We start from the raw sequence: 27,454 nt of genomic DNA on the forward strand, positions 1-27,454 counted from the left end.
TAGATACACATTTTTACATTATATAGAAAATTCTAGAACATTTACGGATTTAATGGGTGAACTCCTAATAAGCTAGAATAATATTTTTATTTCACTACATATAATATACATGTTAGGAGAAAATTGTTAGCTTGAATGCAATGTAAGTGCTTTGCATAAAAGCGTCTGCTAAATGCATAAAATACAATTTTAAATGTAATTCTCTTCGTCAGCAGAAAAAAAAACACTTTACAAAGGAGGATATAACAGAACGACAGAAATACAGAAAGATTGATTAAATCTGTCAGATTAGAAATATATCAAGACAGCAGCGGCAGGATAGTAAAACACAAAATATAGCCTATTGTTACAAAAACACATTCAATTCAAGAGATTCACGATGTTTATGCGGAAATGCGTCATCGTGAAAAGGGGTCCATAATTTGATAAACAGAAGCTTTCCCCTGTACTAATCAAATTGAGCTCACGTTCATACGTGATGCAGCGCTGTAAGGGTTACTGAGGCGCTGGAGCATCATCATCATCCTCCTCCCATGGGCTGTGTCGTCTTCCGATTGTCACAAGATGCAACAGATCTTTTCCAACAAACTGATGACATCGTCTCATCCTTCGCTAAAAGAAGATTTGGCCTGATACATGTGTAAAAACGAAGTTATCATTGCATCGCAGACATTATTCGGCAAGATTGAGCTTTTATTTTAAACTCACTCGTTGAGATTAAGGAATAATGCGCGCGCAGGTGACAGCCGGGTGTGATTTACTAATTCAACGTTAAGGTGACGAGAATTTTGAAAGAGATCAAATGGAGAGTCATTTTTAGGGTAGTCTGACTTGTATTGGAACTAATTAGTTTTTCTTTGTAAATACAGTGAGAAATGCCTAAACGCGCGTAAATGATAGGCGGACGGTTTGCTCGTGTTTTGGTGTTTACTAACGTGCCAAAGTGTCCATGAATGAAGAACAACGCAAGCATCCACCCATAGACTGAGAATCTCGAAGAGTTTCTGCGTTAACAGGTTGTTCTTCGCGCCTCTGATGGTCATGTTGACGGCGGAAACTCTCTACAGCTGTTCGACTTTCATAACTGACGACAGCCTCGCAGGTTTAGAAAGCCAAGAGAGTTAGCTACTAGGTAAAAGCCTCTCTATCTAAATCTATGATCAGCTCGGTGTGTGTTTCGTCGTACCGCGGGCGCAAGTCAGGCAACAAACCTCCTTCCAAATCATGTCTGAGGGAAGAGATGGCCAGAGGCGAAAACTCGGACAAAATCATCATCAACGTCGGCGGCACGCGCCACGAAACCTACAGGAGCACCCTTAGGACCATACCGGGCACGAGACTCGCCTGGCTCGCCGACACGGACCCCCAGGTGAACCCGGCTTCAGACACGGGACAAACGCCCAGCGGCAGCGAATTCTTTTTTGACCGACACCCGGGCATATTCGGCTATGTGCTGAACTACTACAGGACCGGCAAGCTGCACTGCCCGGCGGATGTGTGCGGCCCTCTGTTCGAAGAGGAGTTGGCGTTTTGGGGCATCGATGAGACTGACGTGGAGCCCTGTTGCTGGATGACCTACCGCCAGCACAGGGACGCAGAAGAGGCGCTGGAGATCTTCGAACCGCCAGATCCGGAGGACGCGGAGGATGACCAGGACATGCCCAGACGCTTCGGCATTGAGGACAGCCCTGACCGCTCCAGGGGATGCTGCGAAGTTTGGCAACCAAAAATATGGGCGCTCTTTGAAGATCCATATTCATCGCGTGCAGCCCGGGTAAGAGATTAGAATGCATATTGCACATTTTTGTGTAATATGCATTCATTGTCTTTTCCTTTTCAACAAATAGTGAAGGAGGAGATTCATAACCTTTATCAGAGGTCAAAATAAAAATCACATGAGTTTTTTTTCTTTTTCTGTTCATTGTAACAATATAGGATATACGCACATAAACCCCCCTTTGAACCTTTATTTAAAAGTTTACCTATACTTGACAGATTAGTTTGGTTTAAGATAGTTTTATTTAACATATCAGTTCCCCCAACCTGTATACACTCTTATAAAAAAAACTGGGGCAGTACCCTTTCAAAAGGTACACATTTGTACATTTTTACCGCTATAAGGTGCACATAAGTATGTTAAAGGTACATATTAGTACCTAAAGTGTACATATTTTTGACTTTTTCTACTTTTCTGAGAGATATGAGATTAATAATGCTTTTAAAAAAGTAATAATGGAACACCAATATGTAACATATTCATGGAATGAGCCATAAACTGATCATGATATGCTTCCCTAAATTAGAAACCATTTTAATGTGACTGACAAAAATTAAATTGCATCTTGCAGTACTTAGTTTCAGTTACGCACTTCTAGGTGATGCATGCCAACAGGTGTTGCATTATGGCCATTACATCTCTAAGTATTTACTCTCAATCTGTAAGTCAGCTTTAAAGGAATGTCAAGATCATATCATCATCCTTACTCTGTAGTTACCAGTGGAAACACAACTAGCTCCGACTGTCTGTTGAACTGCACCTGTCTCACAAACATGCACTCACCCAGATGCCACCTGCTCTAGTGTTAATGTCACACTCTGATGTCAGATGTGTGAAATCCTCTCTTGCTGTGATGGATGAATGTCACTCAGAGAACTTTCTGAGAGACAGAATGATTTATGATTAATTAAAACTCCTTCTGTGCCATATGCTCACTTATCAGAAGTGTTCAAAGCTTTAAAGCATTCAAATACATGTCTAAGTGACTCCTTTATTAGGGCCAGAGCACTGCAGTGCGAGGACCCTATCGGAATTGCTCCCTTTATTATTATAGGTTGGTGCTCTACTAGCAGATAAATGCACTAGAATAGCCTTTAAACCAGCCCTAGACCAGAGGATGTTTATGGAGGCCTGGCTCAGTTTTAGGCAAGATTCAATCTGTTTGTGTGTAAAAGAGAAAACAAGAGTAAGAGAGCATAGTATAGTGCTTTTAAAATGTCTAATTGTCAGTTTGAAGTCCATCAAATGATGATGGGATGATGGACAGGAGTGATTCTCAGCAGGTGATATTGTGAAGCTATTAGAATAAAGTGTTTTATCCCCACTCACAGTCCTTTTAGCTGGTTGGTTTGATTTATTTGTGTTATAATGTGCTCTGTCCTTTCTCACATTAGTCAGTCATGAATTGCTCGTCAGTGCATTTACTTGATAAAAAATACAGTAAAACTGTAGTGTTGTGAAATACTAGAATTTAACTGTTTTCTATTTTAATATATGTTAAATGTAATTTATTCCTGTTATGACAAACCTGAATTTTCAGGAGCCATTACTCCAGTCTTCAGTGTCACATGATCATTCAGAAATCATTGTTATATGATTTCGCGCTCAAGATATCATGATAAACATTGAAAACAGTTGTGCTGCTCAATAACTTTGTGATAACCATGATCAATTTTTTTCCCAGTATGCTTTGAACAAGAAAGTTCAAAAGAACATAATTTATTTTAGTTTCGTCTGGTCAGAGGAGAACTGGCCCCCCAACTGAGCCTGGTTTCTCCCAAGGTTTTTTTCTCCATTCTGTCACCGATGGAGTTTCGGTTCCTTGCCGCTGTCGCCTCTGGCTTGCTTAGTTGGGGACACTTCATCTACAGCGATATCGTTGATTTGATTGCAAATAAATGCACAGACACTATTTAACTGAACAGAGATGACATAACTGAATCCAATGATGAACTGCCTTTAACTATCATTTTGCATTATTGACACTGTTTTCCTAATGAATGTTGTTCAGTTGCTTTGACGCAATGTATTTTGTTTAAAGCTCTATATAAATAAAGGTGACATTGACATTGACATTGACATTTGTAACATACAGTAATAATTGAATGTGTCTTTGCAGAATAACAGTACAACAAAAGCACAAAATAAAATTATAAAAAATATTAATTTCTTACTCATTTTATATGTGCATTTTATAGCTAATCATATCATTGATATCTGTGTTTCGAGGCAGATTTCAAGGTTTGATTCAGTTGTAATTACATCACAAACAAGAGCACCCTTGGCAGAGCATACAGTCTCAGCCGTAATAAGCTGTTTAAATCGGTAATGTGAAAGCTTTTTATTGAAGGGCTTAATCTATGTTACAGTATTGAACCCTGGACATTTGGCTACTTAATTTTGACACAGAAATCAATTTCTTTCCTTAGAGAAATTTGGAGGTGATTAATTGCTTTAGTTTTTTTGGTTGCTTGTCAAAGAGGTCACAAACACATCAACAACAACAAAAAACACCAATGCTGTCATACAATGTGTTTCTTTTCTTCAGGGTGTAACAGACATTGGGTTTCATTGATATGCAGTGTGTTTGTCACAGCTGAGCTGCTTTGATTGTTAACATCTACACAGCTGAGCCATTGCTGTGAGGTCCATCATTTCTTCATCATTATTAAGCTAGCTGCTTGTTTTCCTAATTAATTTAGATGATTTGTAGCATACAGGCCTGACAGATTAAACAGGAATGAAAGAAAACAAGTAATCAGGAGAAAGAGGTGAGACAGAACAGCCTTCTAAAGAATAAACCTCTCAGAGCAAACAAGATGTCATTATATTCCAATTGTTCAGAAATGACTGAGCAAATGGTTGGGCTTCTTGGACCCTGCTATTCTTTGGCTCTCTCAATTATCTCTGCCTAGAGAGCATTATGGGCTGCATGGCTAATGTTACCATGTACTGACGACTGCTCAGGCCAGCTAATACAGTTAGCAGGGAGGAAAAGCCATCGGGGCTTTTATTAATCACAGGATCCAAATGAGATTGAAACATGGAAAAATATCACTTTCCTAAACCGTATTTTCTCCTTGTTTTCCAATAGAAATATCAACAATTACTTTAATTGTTAAAATTAATAATTCATCCCATATGTAGGCTAGTCTAAGAATTAAGTAAATTAAAGGGATAGTCAACACAAATATGAAAATGTCATTATTTACTCGCCTTATTTTTTTCTGCTGAAAACAAAAGATGTTTTGAAGAATATTGGTAACCAGACAGCCATTGTATTTTTTTTTGTCCATACAGTGAAAGTCAACGGCAACCAAAATGATATATTTCTTTCAAAATATCTGTTTTTGTGTTGCACATAAAAAAGTCTTAGTAAAGTAAAGATTTGGAACGTCCCTTTAAGCTGTTCTATAGCAGTTGACATTTGCTAGAGGTGTCTCAGTTGTTTTTGTTGGTTTGGTGAGTGTTTGCATGTGATGTGAAAGCCCTACCTCATAATTACAGCATTACATTCTCTCCGTCATGGTAATTAATCACTCACCGGGTAATTGGCCTAGGGCAGACACTGTCTGGATGTGTCGTACTAGGCATTCTGGTGGCATGATTTTGAATGGTTGTGTGATAATAAAAACTCTAGTGGAGAAATTATGGACTGAACTACAGTACAGACCAAAAGTTTGGACACACCTCATTCAAAGAGTTTTCTTTATTTTCATGACTATGAAAATTGTAGATTCACACTGAAGGCATCAAAACTATGAATTAACACATGTGGAATTATATATGGAATTATATACATGGCAAAAAAGTGTGAAACAACTGAAAATATGTCATATTCTAGGTTCTTCAAAGTAGCCACCTTTTGCTTTGATTACTGCTTTGCACACTCTTGGCATTCTCTTCATGAGCTTCAAGAGGTAGTCACCTGAAATGGTCTTCCAACAGTCTTGAAGGAGTTCCCCGAGAGATGCTTAGCACTTGTTGGCCCTTTTGCCTTCCGTCTGCGCTCCAGCTCACCCCTAAACCATCTCGATTGGGTTCAGGTCCGGTGACTGTGGAGGCCAGGCCATCTGGCGCAGCACCCCATCACTCTCCTTCTTGGTCAAATAGCCCTTGATGCCTTCAGTGTGACTCTACAATTTTCATAGTCATGAAAATAAAGACAACTCTTTGAATGAGAAGGTGTATCCAAACTTTTGGTCTGTACTGTAGGTCTGCATGATTCAGGAGAAAGATTTGGCCAACAGTGTGGTGCGTATATATCAAAATGACTAATAATTCTTATATGATTATTATTAATATAAATACTACTAAAATATATGAAACAAAAAAGTAAATATAATTGTAATAACATTATTTTATTATTAATATAAAAAGAGTGTTTATTATAATTATTAATAATAATAATAATAATAATATTTATTTTACATAAAATATTTATTTTGCATAAAATATTTATTTTACGGGAGACCTGTTAAAATGCTGATAAAATGCTGATAAAAATCTGGGACTGCAATTTCTTAATTTTCATACAAACTGAGATACCCAAAACTGAGTCCATGTCTTTAATATGAAGTGGAGATCATGGAGCAGGATTTACTGCAAACTTATGCAAGGTGCTCTGATCACAGTGCTGTTCTTCACTATGAAAACATGCTTCATATATGTGTCCTTGTAGGCTATGTGAAGTAGCATGGGTATATTTGCAGCAATAACCAACAATACATTGTATGGGTCAAAATTAGCTTTTTTTTCCCCAAAAATCATTAAAACAAAGATTGTGTTCCATAAAGATATTTTGTATATTTCCTACCGTAAATATCAAAACCAAATTGCTAAGGACTTCACTTGGACAACTTTAAAGGAGATTTCCTCAATATTTAGATTTTACATATTTTAAGCTTCAGTCTGGATCCAGAACACCTGAGAAAAGATGATGCCAAACCCTCAGAGGACCTCAGATGTTGCCAACCGTGAAACAACATACAGAATTACCAAATTTTGCTATAAGTTTGATTGCATGATATAATAATTGCTGTTAGTGTTCATCGTCTATTTGATTACGCCTTTAATTGATTTTTCCGTACATTTCTGCCATATGCAAATGAACTGACAGTCATCACATAAGCTACTACTAAATATTGTAGAAACTTAATTTTCTGTAAAGAATAGAATTTTGTGTGCTGTTAAGAAAAATGTAAAATATGCAACTGCGTAAGTATTGATGCCCTCATGCTGTCGAAGATCTGAATTTATACAGGTGTAAATAATTGCTTCTAACTAAATGTGATTCATTGCAATAACTGTTTTATTTTCTATATAACAGCACAGTAGATATGATTGAATTGCTCTAGATTATGAACACTTCACTGAACTTAAGAAAAGACTAGGAATGAAATGTGTGCAAATGAAGCTCTTGCTGCTTAAATTGCCAGTTATTCTATTGTGGTTTGGTTGATTTTACATCCTTTTCTCTCTGTCTCTCCCTCTCTCTCTCTCATTCACTCTCTCTCTCTCTCACACACACACACACACACACACACACACACACACACACACACACACACACTGTGAGAGTGAAAAGGTATTTTTTGTTCTTGACCATTGTTGTATTGGCTTTTTGGGTGGGTGTTATGGCCTACAATGATAACAAATTGTTTTGTTTAAGGAGTTAGTTTTTCAAGATATGACATAGTTTGGTGAAAGTAATGTATAATATATAACCCTAAAAACCAGGTAATTATTCAATATTTTTATTTTATGATGTATTTCCTTTAATGTAATTAACAAGGAATGAGATGCAAATAGTGTAGGAAAAATAATATGTACATAATGGTCATCTTTTGGACAACTGTCAAGTCAGCAGTCTTCCCTATGATTGTGTATCCTACAGAACTAGACTGAGAGACCATTTAAAGGCCTTTGCAGTTGTTTTATGTTAATTAGCTGATTAGAGTGTGGCACCAGGTGTCTTCAGTATTGAACCTTTTCACAATATTCTAATTTTATGAGATACTGAATTTGGGATTTTCCTTAGTTGTCAGTTATAATCATCAAAATTAAAAGAAATAAACATTTGAAATATATCAGTCTGTGTGTAATGAATGAATATAATATACAAGTTAACTTTTTGAATGAAATTAGTGAAATAAATCAACTTTTTGATGATATTCTAATTATATGACCAGTACCTGTACACTATTCCATTCAAAAGCTTAGAGTCAGTATGATTTCTTTCTTTCCTTTTTTTTAAGAGATTTGACATTTGACCCTTTAAACAGTGACTTACACACTGAAATGTCACTGCAGTTTTTGGCAAGGTGCTGGATTTAAAGAACCCCCCATTTATTGTAATTATGTAATGTCGAAATCATGTAAACTGTGTTCGAAAAAAATAAATCATGTCATAAGAGACCGTAAATATTAACGTTTAAACAGTAGACTCGAGCGCATATTCATTGCTGTACGTATCTTTCTAATAAAATTCACAACAAATTTATACCTGCACAAGTTGGTCCAGGAATGCAGTGTGCAGTCCTCTGCAGTCTGAGCCTTATATGAGCACAATGACAGTGTGTAAATAAAGGACTTGTGTCTCCAGCACTTTTGTTGTTCTGTGCCACAGTGTATGAACAGGATGGCTTTGTCTGTTTAGAAGTGGGGTAAACCATTTGGCATTTAGATAAACCAAAATGTAGATATCCTTTCTAGGCTAAACTTGCTCACAGACCTATACTCACAGCCTGCTGCCGTGAGACATTCACTGCAATGTTTTGTAATGTTGGGGCCGATTGTGTTAGAGAAAAACACTTATGTGTTTGATGTGAACTTGACCACAAAAAGTATTGTTTATTATTTATAACAATGAAGAATAAAGATGAAAAAAATCTTTTAAAGTAACTTTGAAATTTAACATTAACTTTGCAGCCCATTTTATTTACATAATGTTGTATTTCTGAGGGAAACAGGATATTAAATGAGAAAAGGGTTGGTGACATCAGTTTAAAAAGGGAAATAATAATATTAGTGGAGCAAGTGATTACATTTTGATGAAAGATTATGAATGTAAACCTTATTTGTTGTTTGTAATAATGTGCACTGATGAATCATTCACAACAGTGGCATGGCTAAGGGCCAGGGTGGCACTCACTTACTCAGATTGAAGGCCGGTCCACCCAGTCAAATCAGAAATTTTTAATTACATTTTTTTTGTGGGAAAGAAAAAAATAACCCCCATACATGACAATAAGAAGAAGAACATAAGAACTACTTGCTTGTGTAAACATTAGGGGTGTCAAAATTAATGGTCGATGATGGACGATTGCATCGATTGCATTGTGTCGACGTGGACGATTCTGCATCGATGCAGTAATAGACCATAATCATTATAGCCTATGATGTCATTCTTATACGCAATGGTCATGCGAGTTCTAAATATGCACTCTCTATTTTTAAATCGGAGCTTGGCTTTTTCTGCATGTGGCACGTGTGTGCACTAGAGTCAAATGCGGAGGCCTTTATTGCACAGAATATGCGCTGTGAGACACGTGCTCATTGCTTGACAGTGCTTCCATTCGCTGTTGTTTTATTCTTTTACTTTAGATATGCTTTAATTTCTGCCGTTTGGAATGCAGTATATATTAGATGCACGAAACTCACGTACTGACAGACTTTCATGTGCGCCTTGTGTTTGTTTGTTCTGAAGCTCACGGCTGTGGATAAATGCACTTGCATTTACTTTTTTGATACGAAATTGATTTAAACACAGTCAATTATGTTTTCAGAACAGGACAAAACATCTGATATGTAGAAGTAGATATGTGCATTAGTGTAAATGCAGTCTATTAAAGCTGCCAGTGTCTATGATCTCATCTGTAATAATCAAAAGGCAATAATGCTGAGAAAAAAGAAAAAGCATAACTATGATTATGTGTAAACTTTAGGTACTTAAAGCACTCCCAAATACTGAGCAAAGTACTTTTTGTTTATCACTTTGTCTTTCCCCCCTTATTACTTTATATTTGCTTATATCTTTTGAAGCTATATGTATTGTTAATTCTTAATGATAATTAATTGTATAATAATTAACATAATAATTTAAAAAGTAGCCTGCTTATATAATTTTATAAAAATGCATAAAATAAATTTGATATAATAGTGATTCATTATGATGCATCGTGATATCGAATTCAATCGAATCGAATCGTTGACATGGTAATCATAATCGAATTGAATTTAATCGTGATACTAGTGCCGATTCACAGCCCAGTAAACATAATGAGAAGTAATATCCTGGTGGATGAGCACTGTTCTTCTTGTTGTGCAGTTCATTTCTATTGTGAATGGTAAAGGCTAGAGCCTGACTAGCGCAATCCATCCAATCGGAATTTCCAAATTCTATGAATTTTCAAATGATGTTGGAAAAACGCTGCATCATCATCATGACATGATCGGATCCCGGATGTCCTATAGCTTTTGCAAATATGTGTGATCCACTATGGTTTACTAATGTTTTGTGAAGCTACAAACCAAAACATGGCCAAAAAGACATACGTGTCGTGTACTGTTTACTTTACTTTGTATTGTTTGGTCTCTACCCGAAAAATTATGCTTGTTCTGTTTATCAGAGAATACTGAAAAAAAATCTGCTTACAAATCAGCATGTGCAACATCACAGGAATAAATTTCATAAAAAAAAAGTAATAATATTTTACTGTATTAATGTTTTTACTGTATTTTTTTTAAAATCGGAAACACATAATTGATGATACACTGGTATCACGATTAAATTCATCAAGAAGATCAAGCCCTTTCTTTCGGATCATGCTGCACAACTCCTTGTTCAAGCTCTTGTTCTGTCCAGGCTGGACTATTGCAATGCCCTCTTGGCAGGTCTTCCAGCCAATTCTATCAAACCTTTACAATTAATTCAGAACGCAGCAGCAAGATTAATTTTTAATGAGCCAAAAAGAATACACGTCACACCTCTGTTTATCAATTTGCACTGGCTTCCAATAGCTGCTCGCATAAAATGCAAGGCATTGATGTTTTTCCTACAAAACTACCACTGGCTCTGCACCCATTTACCTAAATTTGTTACTTCAGACTTATGTGCCCTCTAGAAGCTTGCGTTCTGGAAGTGAACGTCGCTTGATTGTGCCATCCCAAAGAAGCACAGTCACTTTTACGGACTTTTAAATTAAATGTTCCCTCCTGGTGGAATGAACTCCCCAACTCAATCAGAGCAGCTGAGTCCTTAGCCATCTTCAAGAATCGGCTTAAAACACATCTCTTCCATCTTTATTTGACCCTCTAACTTTAACACTCACTATTCTTATTCTATTCTTAAAAAAATCTAACTACCTTTCTAATCTTTTTATATTCTATTTTCTTATCATTCATTATGCAATTGTGTGTGTGTGTGTATGTGCAAAGACCTCTAACTAGCTTGCTCTATTCTTTTTTTATTTTTATTTTTTATTCTATCTGTTTTCTTTTTATTTATTATATTATTTAAAATCCTATTTATTATATTATTTAAAATCCCATGCTAGGTGTACTGTGTTAACCTAACTGAGACTTGTTATAGCACTTATATATCATTGCTCTTTTTGTTGTTTTTGATTGCTTCCACTGTCTTCATCTGTAAGTCGCTTTGGATAAAAGCGTCTGCTAAATGAATAAATATAAATGTAATGTACATAATTACCGACCCCATATTTTTGATAGTTATTTGTTTAGATAAATACTGTCGGGTTACTTTTTTTTTTTTTTGATTGGTAACATTGTTTATTTAAAATATTATCATATAGAAAACTGAAAATATAACAAAAAAATTTGTTGACCCTAGATGGGACAAATATAATACATTTTTTGCTTGTTGAATTGTTTTCACAGTTTTCTTGCACAGTGACAGGCTTTTATGCACTGGAGAAATTCAAGCTCGAGGTCAAGGAGGCCAAGTGCAGAACAGCTTGATTAACAATTTTAATTATTCACCACTTTCATTCCTGGCCCATGGTTTATCTGACCCTGACCCAAGTGCATTTTGCACTTGCATGTTGCTGCTGTGACACATTGTGCTGTTAAAAAACCTGCCTTGACTTTCATCTTCCAACGTTCTTGCTCTCAGAAATGAGCATTCGTAAATGTACACACAAAGCCAGTGCAGTGTAAAGCATCAAATGCACAAACACTGTTGTTCATGCAGAGAAAAGACTATCAAGTCTCTCTGGAGTAATGCTTGGCGCAACAACTCATGGGCTTCTGGCTCTGGACTTGGAGTAATATCACAGACAAAATAATAGTGACTCAATTTTTCCCTGGTGTATGCGATTGCTTTCGTTCCTTACAGCCTGGAACATAAAAAACGAAAGAAGGAATTTGTTCTTGTCAGTCAAAGCTCATGTCATGGTTCGCTTTGCATATGAAGTTCTGATAAGTATTGTTGTGTATTTTTAAAGATATATATTCATTGAAAAACCATTTATATGCAATTTGCAGACACTTTTATCCAAAGCAACCTACAATGTATTCAAGGTACTGTACAGTCGTGGCCAAAAGTTTTGAGAATTACATAAATATTGGAAATTGGAAAAGTTGCTGCTTAAGTTTTTATAATAGCAATTTGCATATACTCCAGAATGTTATGAAGAGTGATCAGATGAATTGCATAGTCCTTCTTTGCCATGAAAATTAACTTAATCCCAAAAAAACCTTTCCACTGTATTTCATTGCTGTCATTAAAGGACCTGCTGAGATCATTTCAGTAATCGTCTTGTTAACTCAGGTGAGAATGTTGACGAGCACAAGGCTGGAGATCATTATATCAGGCTGATTGGGTTAGAATGGCAGACTTGACATGTTAAAAGGAGGGTGATGCTTGAAATCATTGTTCTTCCATTGTTAACCATGGTGACCTGCAAAGAAACGCGTGCAGCCATCATTGCGTTGCATAAAAATGGCTTCACAGGCAAGGATATTGTGGCTACTAAGATTGCACCTAAATCAACAATTTATAGGATCATCAAGAACTTCAAGGAAAGAGGTTCAATTCTTGTAAAGAAGGCTTCAGGGCGTCCAAGGAATTCCAGCAAGCGCCAGGATTGTCTCCTAAAGAGGATTCAGCTGCGGGATCGGAGTGCCACCAGTGCAGAGCTTGCTCAGGAATGGCAGCAGGCAGGTGTGAGCGCATCTGCACACACAGTGAGCCCAAGACTTTTGGAAGATGGTCTGGTGTCAAGAACGGCAGCAAAGAAGCCACTGCTCTCCAAAAAAAAAACATCAGGGACAGATTGATCTTCTGCAGAAAGTATAGTGAATGGACTGCTGAGGACTGGGGCAAAGTCATATTCTCCGATGAAGCCCCTTTCCGATTGTTTGGGGCATCTGGAAAAAGGCTTGTCCGGAGAAGAAAAGGTGAGCGCTACCATCAGTCCTGTGTCATGCCAACAGTAAAGCATCCTGACACCATTCATGTGTGGGGTTGCTTCTCATCCAAGGGAGTGGGCTCACTCACAATTCTGCCCAAAAACACAGCCATCAATAAAGAATGGTACCAAAACACCCTCCAACAGCAACTTCTTCCAACAATCCAACAACAGTTTGGTGAAGAACAATGCATTTTCCAGCACGATGGAGCACCGTGCCATAAGGCAAAAGTGATAACTAAGTGGCTCGGGGACCAGAATGTTGAAATTTTGGGTCCATGGCCTGGAAACTCCCCAGATCTTAATCCCATTGAGAACTTGTGGTCAATCCTCAAGAGGTGGGTGGACAAACAAAAACCCACTAATTCTGACAAACTCCAAGAAGTGATTATGAAAGAATGGGTTGTTATCAGTCAGGATTTGGCCCAGAAGTTGATTGAGAGCATGCCCAGTCGAATTGCAGAGGTCCTGAAAAAGAAGGGCCAACACTGCAAATACTGACTCTTTGCATAAATGTCATGTAATTGTCGATAAAAGCCTTTGAAACGTATGAAGTGCTTGTAATTATATTTCAGTGCATCACAGAAACAACTGAAACAAAGATCTAAAAGCAGTTTAGCAGCAAACTTTTTGAAAACTAATATTTATGTAATTATCAAAACTTTTGGCCACGACTGTATACATTGCATTAATGCATTCTTTGAGAATCAAACTCTTGATATTGGTGTTGCTACAGTAGTTCCCTACTACAGGATGGCAATTTCAGTGTTATGCTTTTGTAAAAGATGTTTATGTTTAAGTTCAAGCCATGGAAAAAGTGATCATTTATCAAGTCCTTGGGAGTTAGGTTCAGGGACTTGCATTAACACCCCGCCCCTAAGGACTTGCATGACAGAGAGTTTATATTTATCCTTTATTCTATGATTTGAGTCTTCCTGCTTTACTGTATGTTGGCAATATTTTTTCTTGTTTGACAGTTATGGGAGGCTTGAATTATTTTCCATGGAAACTTAATGGTGAAACAATAGGGTTTGCACATATAGGTGGTCTGGAATGTGACAGCTGCACTATGGGTAAATGTCTTTGTGAGGTGTGACTAAATGAGCTGGAGGCTTCTGTAGTGAACAGCTGGTACAGGAGACGATCTAAGTGAACACTCACAGACATGAGCGACACGTTCTCTCTTTTTAACCTGCATATTTAATAAAATGCATATATATACATATATACATACAAGGGTATATATATATATATATATATATATATATATATAGTCGTGGTCAGAATTATTGGCACCTTTGGTAGATATGATCAAAGAAGGCTGTAAAGATAAATCTGCATGGTTAATCAATGGTTTCTTTTTTTAAAATCACAAATATCTAATCTTTCATTGAACTAAAACAATTGATCTGCGAAAATGGAGGAAAATTATGAAATATTTCACTCAAATACACGTTGAACACAATTATTGGTACTTCTAGAAATTCTTGTGAGTAAAATATCTGTGAAGTATATTCCCATTTATATTTACAATTTTGTGCATACAAGGGTGATTGTGAACATGAAATTCTCCAGCCATGGCTTTCTGTTTCACAGGAATATAAATAGGAGGGGAAACAAAGGCCAAATTCCCTTAATCATCCATCACAATGAGAAAAAAACAAAGAATATATTTCTGATGTGCAGCAAAAGATAATTGAGCTTCACAAATTAGTGAAGTGGCTTTAAGAAAAGAGCTAGAGCAGTTCTGACGCCTCGGTCATATAGGCTACTGTACAATGCCACATGCATTCACAGCAGTGTTAATTCAGCGGTAGAGTTTCTCTCTCATTATTTGCATGTGTTTTTAAATGTTTTATTTGCGTGCTGGTCTGACCTGTGCATTTCAGTCAAACTGTACCTGATTATTGTCAAATACTGTCTTAATACTGTCAAAACACACAAGGTTTACATTAGGGTTGTCACTTTTGAGAAAAATCTAATTCGAACGGATATCGAATATCATGCGATGTATTCGAATATATTCGAATATCCCCTCCCCGCGCATAAAAAAAACACCGTAGCCTAATGGAGATTCAATCGCAAATGTATTTACAGTGACAGTCATAAACAGTACTGTCTGGATTATTATTTTTTTTACTTAATGTTTGAAACAGCAGGTAATCAACTTGTATGAATATCAACTTATATGAAGTGCCACTATGCATATCCCACAACATAAAATATGTAAATGAAAAAAAAAAAAAAAAAGATCCAGTACAGGCACAAACAATAACGTGACAACTTAAACAGCAGTAGGAGTAAGGCATATAGCCTAGCCTAATTCATTTCTTAATATTGTTTGCAAGTAACACCAGTCTATCAACTTGATCTGGATCAAGTGCGGCTCTCTTCTTATTTACAATGTTCCCTGCGGTGGAAAACACACGTTCGGAGCGCACAGACGTGCCTGGCTACTAGCTATTATTCGCTTGATTTGGTCAGGGGCCTACGCTACAATACGTCTAGAGTGCCCTCTACTGGATAAGATGGCAAAGAATAAAATAAAAAACAAACGGTCTAATCCTAGACTGTAAAAAATGCGCTACACATGGCCTTTTAAAAACCGGATATTTTATTTATAGTTTGATTACGGATATTTCACGTCGTGTTCGAATGCATAATCGAATATCGAATAAAAAGTGACAGCCCTAGTTTACATGTAGACTCAATTTGGTTATGTCTAAATTGAAAGTAAACAGTTGAGAAAAAAAATGTTTACCTGCCTGTATATTAGATGCGTGCAGGTCTTAAAGGGACAGTTGGCCTATTAAACATGCAGCCTACTGTCAGTACTGTAAAGGGGTAGATCACCCTAAAATTTAATTTCTTTCATTATTTACTTACTGTCACGTTGTCCCAAACCTGTGAAAGGCTTTATCTTTATAATAGGAAAAATTGTAATTGCTGTAATGCAATGTAATTACTGTAATGCTCAGACAACTTGCAAAATGGTAAAACCAACATGACAAAGAATTGCTGAAAACGTGATATGATATTTTTTTCATATCGCCAACTCCTAGTTAGTAAAAAATATGTTTTTTAGTAACAAACACTCAATGAAATATACGACCAACAATCAAGAATCTCACACACACACAAACACTATAATTTGCTGTTATACTCCATATAACTCCATATACAAGCAAGAAACTAAGCCTTTTTTTGCACAGGCCTATCTAAAGGGTTAATGGTCCCACCTAGTGATCAATAGTAAAAATAACAAATTTTACCTCTTCCCAAAAGGGAAAACCACAAACAATCAAGAATGCATGATTATATGGTGTCATGGCTTTGCACGCAAAAAATGTCGTCATAATGGAAGTCAATGGGGCAAAAACAGCCACCAACAATAAATGAGGGAGAAAAAATTTAAATCTAATGCTGCACAAAAACTAACAATGCATCAAAGACAATCTTGTTACTAATCTTTGACATGCCCAAGACTGTGATAAAAGGTAAAACAATATCCAGTCCACAATCACTTTTTATATTTAAAATATGTCATTTTGTGTTTTCTTTCCCAAATCAGTGACATCATTTATGAACTTGGTAATTAAAGAGTTAAAATCTTTTTTTTTTTTTAAACATTTGGTAGTTTTGATCAGGACTGAGGTTGATTAATATATTTATGCCAAAAAAATAGAAAAAAATATTTATCTGATACATTTTTACAGCAGTTTAATTTAGTGGATGTTTTCATCCATGAACATAACGAAAGGGTAGTGAATTTGCCCACAGTGTGTTGTTAAGTTTTTGAAAATTTTCAAAGCATTTTCCCAAAATATGTCAAAATAAGATTTGTCACCCAAAATCATTCCATTAGCTGAAACACAGAGAAAGTTGTGGCCAAATTAAGACTCAACACCACCTCCTAGTGGACGAAAACGTCCCCAACAATGCATAAGGGTTAATTACAAAATATAACTTAAACTTTTGAAGAATATATATTATTCATATTTGTCATAGATAAAATACTAAATCCGAAACATCTGGAAGTGTTGTCACAGATGTTTATGGAAAAGTGTGCCATTACAAAGCATGTATCACCATTACATTTTTCATGATGTACCCTGAAGATTTCACTATATGTTATAGTGAAAACAGAGCTCAAGTGTTAATTCTGCCAGATTGATTTCAGTAAATCACTCATTAAAAATAGCTATTTCCTCATCACAATGAACTAAGTAGATCCCACATAACAATCAATGTTTATTTTTATGATTAATACTAAATGCCATCTGGCCTTCATGTTAATACATTTTTAGCACAGTGTAGCAACCGGCACATAAATTGTCTGTTCTTACTACTGTTACTGTAAAAGATCTTAGCTCATATTTTCATATTCTTGCTTTTATGCATAATTCACATTTGGAAAATGCTGTCAGCGTACAAAACATGCACTGAATACATGTGAGCAGATTTTGTTTAATGAAGTAATCTCAATAATAGGATGTCTTTATGATGCGTGTTCTGTCATATGATATAGTGCTGGATAAATGTGTGTAATGACCCATCTGTCCAGCAATTTACAACTCCACTTAAACTGTTTGTATTCAGCACTCTGAAAGGTTTTGTTAATGTTGTAACAACAGCACTCTGCAGGGTGCAAGGGCACCTCGACTCAATTATTTCCCCATTTGCTCATTAGAACACATATATAAGAGTCCCTTCCTATGGAACAATGCCTAACACATTAAGGAAAATATGGTGTTTGTTCAGAATTATGATCATGAAGAGTCGGTATGAATGAAGGTCCAAAGTAAAGGCCAAAGACAGTCATTTATTAGAGTTTTAATAATTGTTATAATTTAGTGTGAATATAGTAGTGTCCACACCACAACTATAACAACAACATGGAGGAACAATATTGTTAGTATCACTTTCAGATTGTTTTTTTTATTTATTTATTTTATAAACAGAGGGTAAACAGGTGTGGATGCTAATATAGTTATCGTTATAGCTATATTTTAACAGTCGTCTTATTGTTAATGGGCCATTAAATCAGAGAATGCTGCAGAACCATTGGTTTTTTTTGGTGGAAATTTTCAAAAAAATAAAGAAAAAATAAATGTGTTTGGAGTTTGGGAACTTTTACTTTACTGTGTTAATTAAAACATTGGTAGCACTTCATAGAGACAAATTCTCACTAGTTGCTTATTTGCATGCCTGTTATTAACATATTGGTTGTTTATTAGTACTTATAAAGCACATATTCTGCGTGACCATATTATACATCCCTTATTCTACCCAATACCTAAACTTAACTACCTAACTAACAATTAATAAGCATTTATTATGAGTTTATTGAATCAAAATTTGTAGTTAACGGTTTGTAAATAAAGGGAATTGTACCTTAAAATAAAGTGTGACCAAACATTGTAGACTTTAATTGTATAACTAATATCATGGCCCCAAATATCAATTTTAGCTTTAAAATGAATAAAAATTTTACACTGAACAGGCTCAACATCAGTAAATAGTAAATGATTTTAAAAGTTAAAAGGATTAGATTCGGGCTTGTTATTACTGCTAGAAAGTTCTCCTAAAGAAATGCCTTTTAACACAGATGCCCTCGCTCACTCTGCCCACATACAGTACGTGCTCTCATATAATTACCACATTTTAGCTGCTGAAAAAAGATTCATGTGTTCCTGAATAGGAGTGAAATTGTTGCTGGTTTGAAACAGAGGGCTCTTCTCTTGTTGTGACCACTTTGCCATTGATTAAAGCTGATTCAAGTACTCCATACAGCACTTTAATCAAGGGTGAAATGAAAGGACTGCTGAAAAAGTTCCCAGTTCCCATCGCTATGTTTTTTTTAAGGTCATATTGAGTTCTCTATTTTTTTGCACAAGTGCATTGTATAAGTTAATCTAGGCTCATTGACGGTTTGAATAATGTCTCTCTACCTAGATTCTTGCAAAACTCGTTATTCCTTTATGATTGCAGTGGCAGATAATCAATTAATAGACTTATTTTCATGCCTTGCACAATACTATCTTATGACATCATGACACTTTTGCTGTGGTGCATGATTTGTAAACAGCACACATGAGCGCAAAGACTTGTAGACACAAGCTAAAATGGCCTGATTGCTTCAGCCAATGTGTTTTCATCTTAAAATGCAGTGCTTTTAACATTGTAAGGGTATGTTTTAGTGAAGGTTGTACCTTTCAAAACACGAAAGGGCATTAACCTTTTAGTGCCATTAAGCAGAAATTCGACTTTGAAAGTGTCACATGCAAGAAGTACTGAAATGTAATCTTGCAAAATGCTGCTTTTAACCATGTAACCATTGGTTGCTGTAAGTAATGTTGTCTTTGCATAATTCTGCTGTTATCTAACAAGGGAAGAGTGTGTGCACAGATATGCTTTATTACATAAAGGAAATGTGTGCCTTTTCATTCCCCACAACAGGAGGAAGTGTTCTATATGTAGGGCCCTATGAAATCCAGTTAATTTTTTCCCAAATTCAGTTTTTTCCCATTTAAATTTTTGTAGACTTAAAGTCAAAGCCATGTCTGTTTATTCACCAAAGGGTTCTTGACCTGAAAAAGATTGAAGATAGATGCTCTTAATGCTCTATGATGGTTTATTAATCCCACCAAATCTTGAATTGGCAGCCTGCAGTAATACTATAGATTAATGAATAGTTAAACCGATTAAAAGTGATTCTATCACAGTCTTCATTTACAGTTTACTGCTCCTGTGAGGATGTGTGTAAACATACCCATGGGCTTGTATCTCCCCCAGCATGACAACAAGTATCCAACTGTGTGGTGCTGGTGTGATGCGGTTGTTATGGTGATCCCCCCCCATCCCCGCTCTTGTCCTTTATCTAAATCTTCACATCAACCTTTATCTTTCAGTTACTAAAAATAACAAAATCTTTAATGACTGTCTAACAGATTTGCCACCTTCCACATATTCATCTAGGCTGCTGCTTTCAGATGACAGCTGACAATTTCCAAGGAATTTAATTTGAGCTAATTGAATTGTTTGCTCCTAATGAAGGAAAAAGAAATGGCCTCTATTTGTTGTAAATTTTAAGATAATACTGTATGTTAACAAGGAAGTGGACTTGTATGACTTATCAGATAAGAATGAGCAATGTAAGAGAGTTTTGGCTCAGTGTTTTTATGCCTTGTAACAACATCAACAGCCTAGTAATGTATTAAGCAGCTCATTTAAAAAAAAGAACATTAATATCTATTAAATAAAACAAGTTAATTTGACTCAAATATGAATTAAAGTTAACTTAATGAAAAAAGTTATGTGAAACAGTATAATCATGCTTTAGAGTGTGTAAGGAGATATGTTTTTGAAATTACATGTTATAAAATGTGTTTTTGCATATGGGTGATCTGTTAGTGTTTTTTGTTATGTTGGGTTAAAGGGGGTTTCTGTTTTGTTGGAGGTTTGGGGATTACCTTTTTGCCAAGGAGAGCCTGTGATTAGGTCTAATGATATGATTATGTTTTGCTAACATAAAAAAAATAAATATGTATTATGTAAACATTCATATTTTTAAACATATTTGGTTTAAGACAGTCAGTTCAAAATGAAAGGTTTAATTTGTTTGATTTTACCGCGGGTTAAAGCAAAATTTGGTTGAAAGCTATAAATATGAATCCAAGCTAAGAAAACAACTTGTTTCAGATTTTGTCACATTATGATGTCATGTTGTGACAATAGTCCCCCTATGCAGAATCATGGCCTACTCCTTCATCTTCGCATCTTTGGCCCCGCCCATTGTTACACATTATTGCAATGAAAATAGAGAGTGAAGAGCAATACAGGATCACTGGACTAAAAATAATCCTAGGAAAGAGCCTATTTATTTTCAACTATGTGGATGTCTCAGTAGAGCATTATTTGTTTGTTTGATACATTACACTGTGGATTCTTTGGTAAATCAGTCACAGTTTCGCTGCAGGTGTGTTGAGACAAGTTGAACCTAAACTCTGCAGGACGCAGGTCCTCCTGGACTGAGTTTAGTGACCCTTTGGCTTCTGATATTTAATGATTCATGTACAGTTAGCTGTTCATTGTCTCAAAATAATTTATTGCTGTTTATGCATCAGTAAATCAAGCCATTGACTAAACATGGTCAACTATAAATTTTTTCTTTTAGTAGCGTGAAGAAAATTTGTTATTTAAATTGTGATTAAATTATAAATATGAATGCTGGAGCTATCAATCACACAGTACGAGTTAACCCAGTCTACACTGTATCGTGGATCTCTTATTTACATAATTTTACATAATTACATAATTATTTACATAATCGAGATGAAATTATGAGATTGCTGCATTCATGTGCTCAACTGTCTTATCATCAGCTACAATACTCAATGCTGCAACCTTTCATTGACGGGAGTACAGTAGATTTTAATATAATCAACATTTTTCATGATTAGTTTATCTCAACAGCTGTGATAGTAAAAATGCAGTAAACGTTTCTGAAAGAGCTCCACATGTAATACTTATTTCATATGCAAAGCCAAATCAAAGGGCTAAAATCAGGATAGGAAATGTCTCTTTATTTCTAAATTCAGATAATTTTTGAAGTGTAAATTATACAATCATACGTGCATCTCAGGATACATTATGAAATAATTAAAAAATGCAGTTCATGACCAGTTTAATGGAATTTGTGATTTTTAATTGAGACGTGTTTAATTTGTGGTCTTATCTTTCAGGTAATTGCCTTTGTCTCTCTGTTTTTCATCCTGGTGTCCATCACTAACTTCTGCCTGGAGACCCATGAGGTCTTTAATGAACTTCGTAATGTCACATCTACAAATACTGAAAGCAACTCCACCATGACCTCCGTCATCTCGAAGATGGAGATGGAGCCCAAACCAGTGCTGACGTTGGTGGAGGGAATCTGCGTGGTGTGGTTTACCTTCGAGTTCCTGGTCCGTATCATATGTTGCCCAAACAAACTTCTCTTCATCAAGAACCAACTAAACATCATTGACTTTGTTGCCATCCTGCCCTACTATCTGGAGCTGAGTTTGGCCGGCGTCAAATCCGAAGCTGCCAAGGACGTCCTTGGCTTTCTGCGAGTGGTCCGTTTTGTGCGCATCCTACGGATCTTTAAGCTGACTCGACACTTTGTGGGTCTCAGGGTTCTCGGCCACACCTTGCGGGCGAGTGTGAATGAGTTCTGTCTGCTCATCATCTTTCTGGCACTCGGGGTGCTCATCTTCGCCACCATGATCTACTACGCCGAACGTATTAGTGCAGATCCCCAAGACCCTAGTGGCTGCAACCACACACATTTCAAGAGCATTCCCATTGGCTTCTGGTGGGCTGTGATAACAATGACAACAGTAGGCTATGGGGATATGTACCCTAAGACGTGGCTGGGCATGATGGTCGGTGCATTATGTGCGTTAGCAGGTGTGCTTACCATTGCAATGCCAGTGCCCATTATCGTTAACAATTTTGGGATGTACTACTCATTGGCGATGGCCAAGCAGAAGTTGCCCAAGAAGAAGAAGAAGCACAACCCAAACCCACACATGGTGATGAACTCTGCCTCGTTTGGGAAGTCTGAAAGCAACTCACCAAGGAACAGCACACAAAGTGACACTTGCCCCCTTGCCGCGGAGGAGAACCTTGGAAGAAACCGCTCAGGTAGAACATGAGGATTTCAATGACAATCGTGTTTTCTGAGAGACAACAGTGAGATGAATTCAGTTGCTTGATAAAATGAAGCTAAAGACCCATATGTATATATATATATGATATATGGCCCATTTAAATGTAGAATTATACTGGGAATAAACTTTGTGAATATCACAGTATATAATATCTGAATGTGGATCATATTTTAATCATATTAAAACAAGCTTAAAAAAGAATCAAAAGTTCAAAGGCAAATTTACCATTGATATTGACTTTGTTTTCAGTTTCAAGCATAAATCTAACAAAGGTTAATGCCAATTCATGTTTATTTGCTGCAAGTGAATTGTCATGAACACTTGTCTTGTTGTCAGATTCAAAGCAGAATGGTGATGCTACTGTAACTCTTTCTGAAGAGGAGAGCTGCAGTCTGACCCAGCCGCTCTCTCCGGGCGAGAGGTGGACGCTTCGATGTTCACGCAGTAGAGACAAGCCCATGAAAGAGGCAACTTGTTTCCTGCTAAATTCTGGAGACTTTTCTTGTGGAGCTGAACCCACCATCCACACAGGTAAACAGGACTGCTTGCTATAAAGTTAGAATCTCACTGATAAATTCAGAAATGTAAAAATATATTGTATTTTTTATATTAAAATCCATTTGGTTGCCAAATGTTGCTTCCTATGCCACCTCCACACAATTTTTTAAGTTAAAAACATTATTTTGGTACACTTCAAAGAGAGTTCCAAGAAAAGTGATCCAAGTCATTTTTCAGTGTCCAAATTAATCTGGCAAGGCGCCACAGTCTATGAAATTTAAATGGAAACACTATATATATTTATATATTGCAAAATGATCAGTAATTTAGGTCTTGTGTCATTTATTTGGATCTCTCTCACAAAAAAATAACCAAATTATCCTGCTTATTTTCTTGATAATTGGATATGAAGTATTGATTTCCATCAATGTTATTTTATTACATGAAAAACAAGAGCCAGTAGAGTGGACATGAGGAACATGAAACTGACAAAGCTATACAGGAAATCATTCCGTTGTACAGTTTAAGAGTCTTTATAAAAACATTTGACCACAGAATGCCACAATTGACTTATCAGAAAAAAGTATCCGGAGCACAGTAAAATAAATTTATTTTTTTGTCAGACATGTTATTCTGTAGCTGACACTTCAAAACGTGGAAAAATAGGCTGATAACGTCACACAAAACAAACGTCACACGACAGACAAAGCATTCTGCAAACCCAGCATCCTGCATTACTGGATGCTGTCAAGTCAGACTTCGACTCGGCCTGATTGACTTGCGCCTCGGCCCCCAAATTCCATAAAGGTCTGACAGGTTGCCTGCAGTCTATTTCTGGAGATAATCACTTGATCACGAGCTTCTTAAGCAAACATTCCACCTTTTACATCCTAGAAGCCCCTCTCCGTTTGAAGGAGCAGAAGTGCTGCTAATGTAAAACAGGAGCTTATTATCACCTGTGACTGAAACAAGACAGCTTATAAGTGGGAATAATCATCTGAAATCCGGTTCACTAATGAGTAAATTAATTAATATTTCCATAAATGAATAACTAAGTCCTGTGATCTCATCTTTGTTTTGATTTCCCCCTATTTTTGGAAAATTCAAACAGAGGTCGTCTAAGCCCTTCAGACATTCTGTGACGGTTGATTTGTCATTTGTGTAAAAAAACCGTGCAATTTTCCTCGCTGAGGTGGAGACTGAGATGCACTCTGGGAATCAATGAGGGGCAGAGCGACAGCAGCTGTGGTCCTGTCAAACAAACCGTGATTACAGGCAATAATTCCTTCACCAGACATAGCAAAGATGCTCCATCTTTGGAAATGTCATCGCTGATGTTAAAAATAAATATGTGCGAATGATCCATAGATCAAAAACCCGTGGCATTTCCTCTGTGTGTTTATTTGCTGTGTGAAACAACAATGATGCCAAACACAGATAATACAGATAATAATATATAATTGAAGGTTGTTTTTTTGTACCACACTGGTAAAATTAAACTTAAAGGGTTAGTTCACCCAAAAATGAAAACTATGTCATTAATGACTCATGAGACCTCCGTTCATCTTCCGAACACAGTTTAAGATATTTTAGATTTAGTCCGAGAGCTTTCTGTCCCTCCATTGAAAACCTATGTACGGTATACTGTCCATGTCCAGAAAGGTAAGAAAAACATCATCAAAGTAGTCCATGTGACATCAGAGGGTCAGTTAGAATTTTTTGAAGCATCGAAAATACATTTTGGTCCAAAAATAGCAAAAACGACGACTTTATTCAGCATTGTCTTCTCTTCTCTTATTCAGCATTTTCTGGCTCGGCTCGGTGTTCATCTTCAGTTCTCTCTTCACAGGAGTTCAGTCAGTGTACTGTCATTGGTTTGTTTGAACTCAGAGGGAGTGTCAGCCACATTAAAAAAGTTAACAGCTTAAGTCATTTGTGGATTAATGCTTATTGGAGACACGAACCGTTTCAAACGATTCAGTTCGATTTGGTGAACTGGTTCAAGAAGAACCGGTTAAATCGAATGATTCGTTCGTGAACCGGATATCATTGAAATGTTGTGTTTTGAACTCTCTAACAACAGACACGGAAGAGAAGACAATGCTGAATAAAGTCGTTGTTTTTGCTATTTTTGGACCAAAATGTATTTTTGATGCTTCAGAAAATTCTAACGGAATTTTTTTGCAGTAAGGCAGAGTCTCCTTGGTTACTGTCTTCTCTCATACATTCTTTTTTAAGCCGACTTCTTTCTTGATTTGTGTGTAATTATGTGGCGAGCCAGTCATCCAGCACTGAAAGGCATCATCTGCAGCACTCCTGAACTGAGTTACGGATCTGCTTCTGGTCCCGAAAGGCAATTCAACTTAATTGCTGCTAATAGGTTTCCATTAGCAACATGGACAGACCCCAAGGCTTTCCCATTCTCTGGGTTCACTGCTAGGCCTCTGAAAGGCCAAAAGTCTTCTCGTTTTAATAGGCAGAAATCTTTCTCTGTAGATAAATGTGCAATGCTGGGGTCTAATGTTTTGATTGATTCAGTGATCCAAATCCCACTACATGTCATTGTAACATTGTCTTTACATTTCAAAGTTTAAAATAAAATAGTATACAAGTCTTAAAAAGACTTCAATTTTGTTCCATATATTTACTAATGCCCTTCCTTGAAATAGTAAGTTTGATTCCACTTGTTTTCTCTCGGTGTCTTTGTTTCAGAGAGCTGTAAAGATGCGCTCGCATCCCCAGCAAACTACACTCAAGCAGAAGTCACTACACTGACCTGAGGGGGGTTTGTCCTGATGGGACGGGTGGGTCACTCATTCGGGATGCTCAACAATCTCTCGTCTTCTCATCAGTCATGCATTGTCTTTCTCAGTCAAGAATATGGAACATTTCTAGTCATATCATCATGTATTTCTGTCCATTTTAAATGCTGCCAGGCATGTTTTTGCATGAGAGAGCATAAGTACTTTTGGTCAAAATGTAACTTTAATATATTTTTGGTAACACTTTCCAAAAAGGTGTAATTTGTTAACATTAGTTAATGTATTAACTAACATAAACGAACATTGAACAATTAATTATACTATATATAAAGCTTTGTTAATGATAGCTAATAAAAATACAGTTTTTCATTGTTTGCTCATGGTAGTTCATACTGCATTAACTATTGTTAACAAACAATTTATTAGATTTTAATAATGCATTTGTGAATGCTGAAATTAACATTAACTATGATTAATAAATGCAGTAGAAGTATCGTTCATTCGTAGTTCATGTTAACTAATGTAGTTTATTAATAAACCTTATTGTAAAGTGTTACCACTTTTTTATTTGGACCACAAAAGTCTTAAAGTAATGATGTCGTTTAAGTCCTCATTAGATCAAATTAGAATCTAGAATAGAATTTAAATGCTAGTTTAATCCTAAAAGTTGACAAAATAATTCTTAATATTATTTTGAGACTTTTTTTTTAAGAGGTCAAACCCTTTAATATGTCCTTCTACAACTTCATATTTCATTGAGGAAATACGTTTAAAGTCTTCTCTCCTCATCAAATCTGCCTTTATTTGATCAAAAGTACAGTAAACATAAATATACAGAAATACTATCCCTAGTCAAACAAGTAATTTTTATTAAGTACATAAATATGTGTATTTGTAGTATACTTAGAATGAAATAAAAAAAAAATTGTATTTTTTTTTTCACTAGGGATGACAATTAAATTTTTTTTTTCTATTTTAATATACACCAAATATATCTAACATTTCCTTTACTGTCCCTTTTGATCGATTAAATGTGCCCTTAAAGCGTAAAAGTATTTAAAATAAACCCTCCAAACTTATGAAACAACAGTGCATATGAAGATCTATAAATCAATTCTCCCCGCATGATTCTCAGCTTGTCTTTATTTGGACAAAAGCAGAAAGCAGCTTGTGTCTGTACAGTATCGTTCCAGAGATCAGGCCAGCTAACATGATGCTAACGCTTATATAAGAAAGGCCCATTTATCACTGTACAAAAAACTGCTGAACAAG

General features: G+C 36.2%; 1 protein-coding gene across 1 annotated transcript; it reads left to right on the forward strand.

The window, feature by feature from the left end:
* Positions 1–416: 416 nt before the first annotated feature.
* LOC132097756 (potassium voltage-gated channel subfamily C member 4-like) lies at positions 417–26,807 on the forward strand. The gene is made up of 4 exons (XM_059503670.1): positions 417–1,774; positions 21,954–22,896; positions 23,259–23,453; positions 26,133–26,807. The coding sequence occupies exons 1-4, from the start codon at positions 1,157–1,159 to the stop codon at positions 26,198–26,200; spliced, it is 1,824 nt and encodes a 607-aa protein (XP_059359653.1). The 5' UTR covers positions 417–1,156; the 3' UTR covers positions 26,201–26,807.
* The last annotated feature ends 647 nt before the right edge of the window (positions 26,808–27,454 follow it).

Source organism: Carassius carassius, chromosome 21 (assembly GCF_963082965.1).
Source record: "Carassius carassius chromosome 21, fCarCar2.1, whole genome shotgun sequence".
Classification (NCBI taxonomy): domain Eukaryota; kingdom Metazoa; phylum Chordata; class Actinopteri; order Cypriniformes; family Cyprinidae; genus Carassius; species Carassius carassius.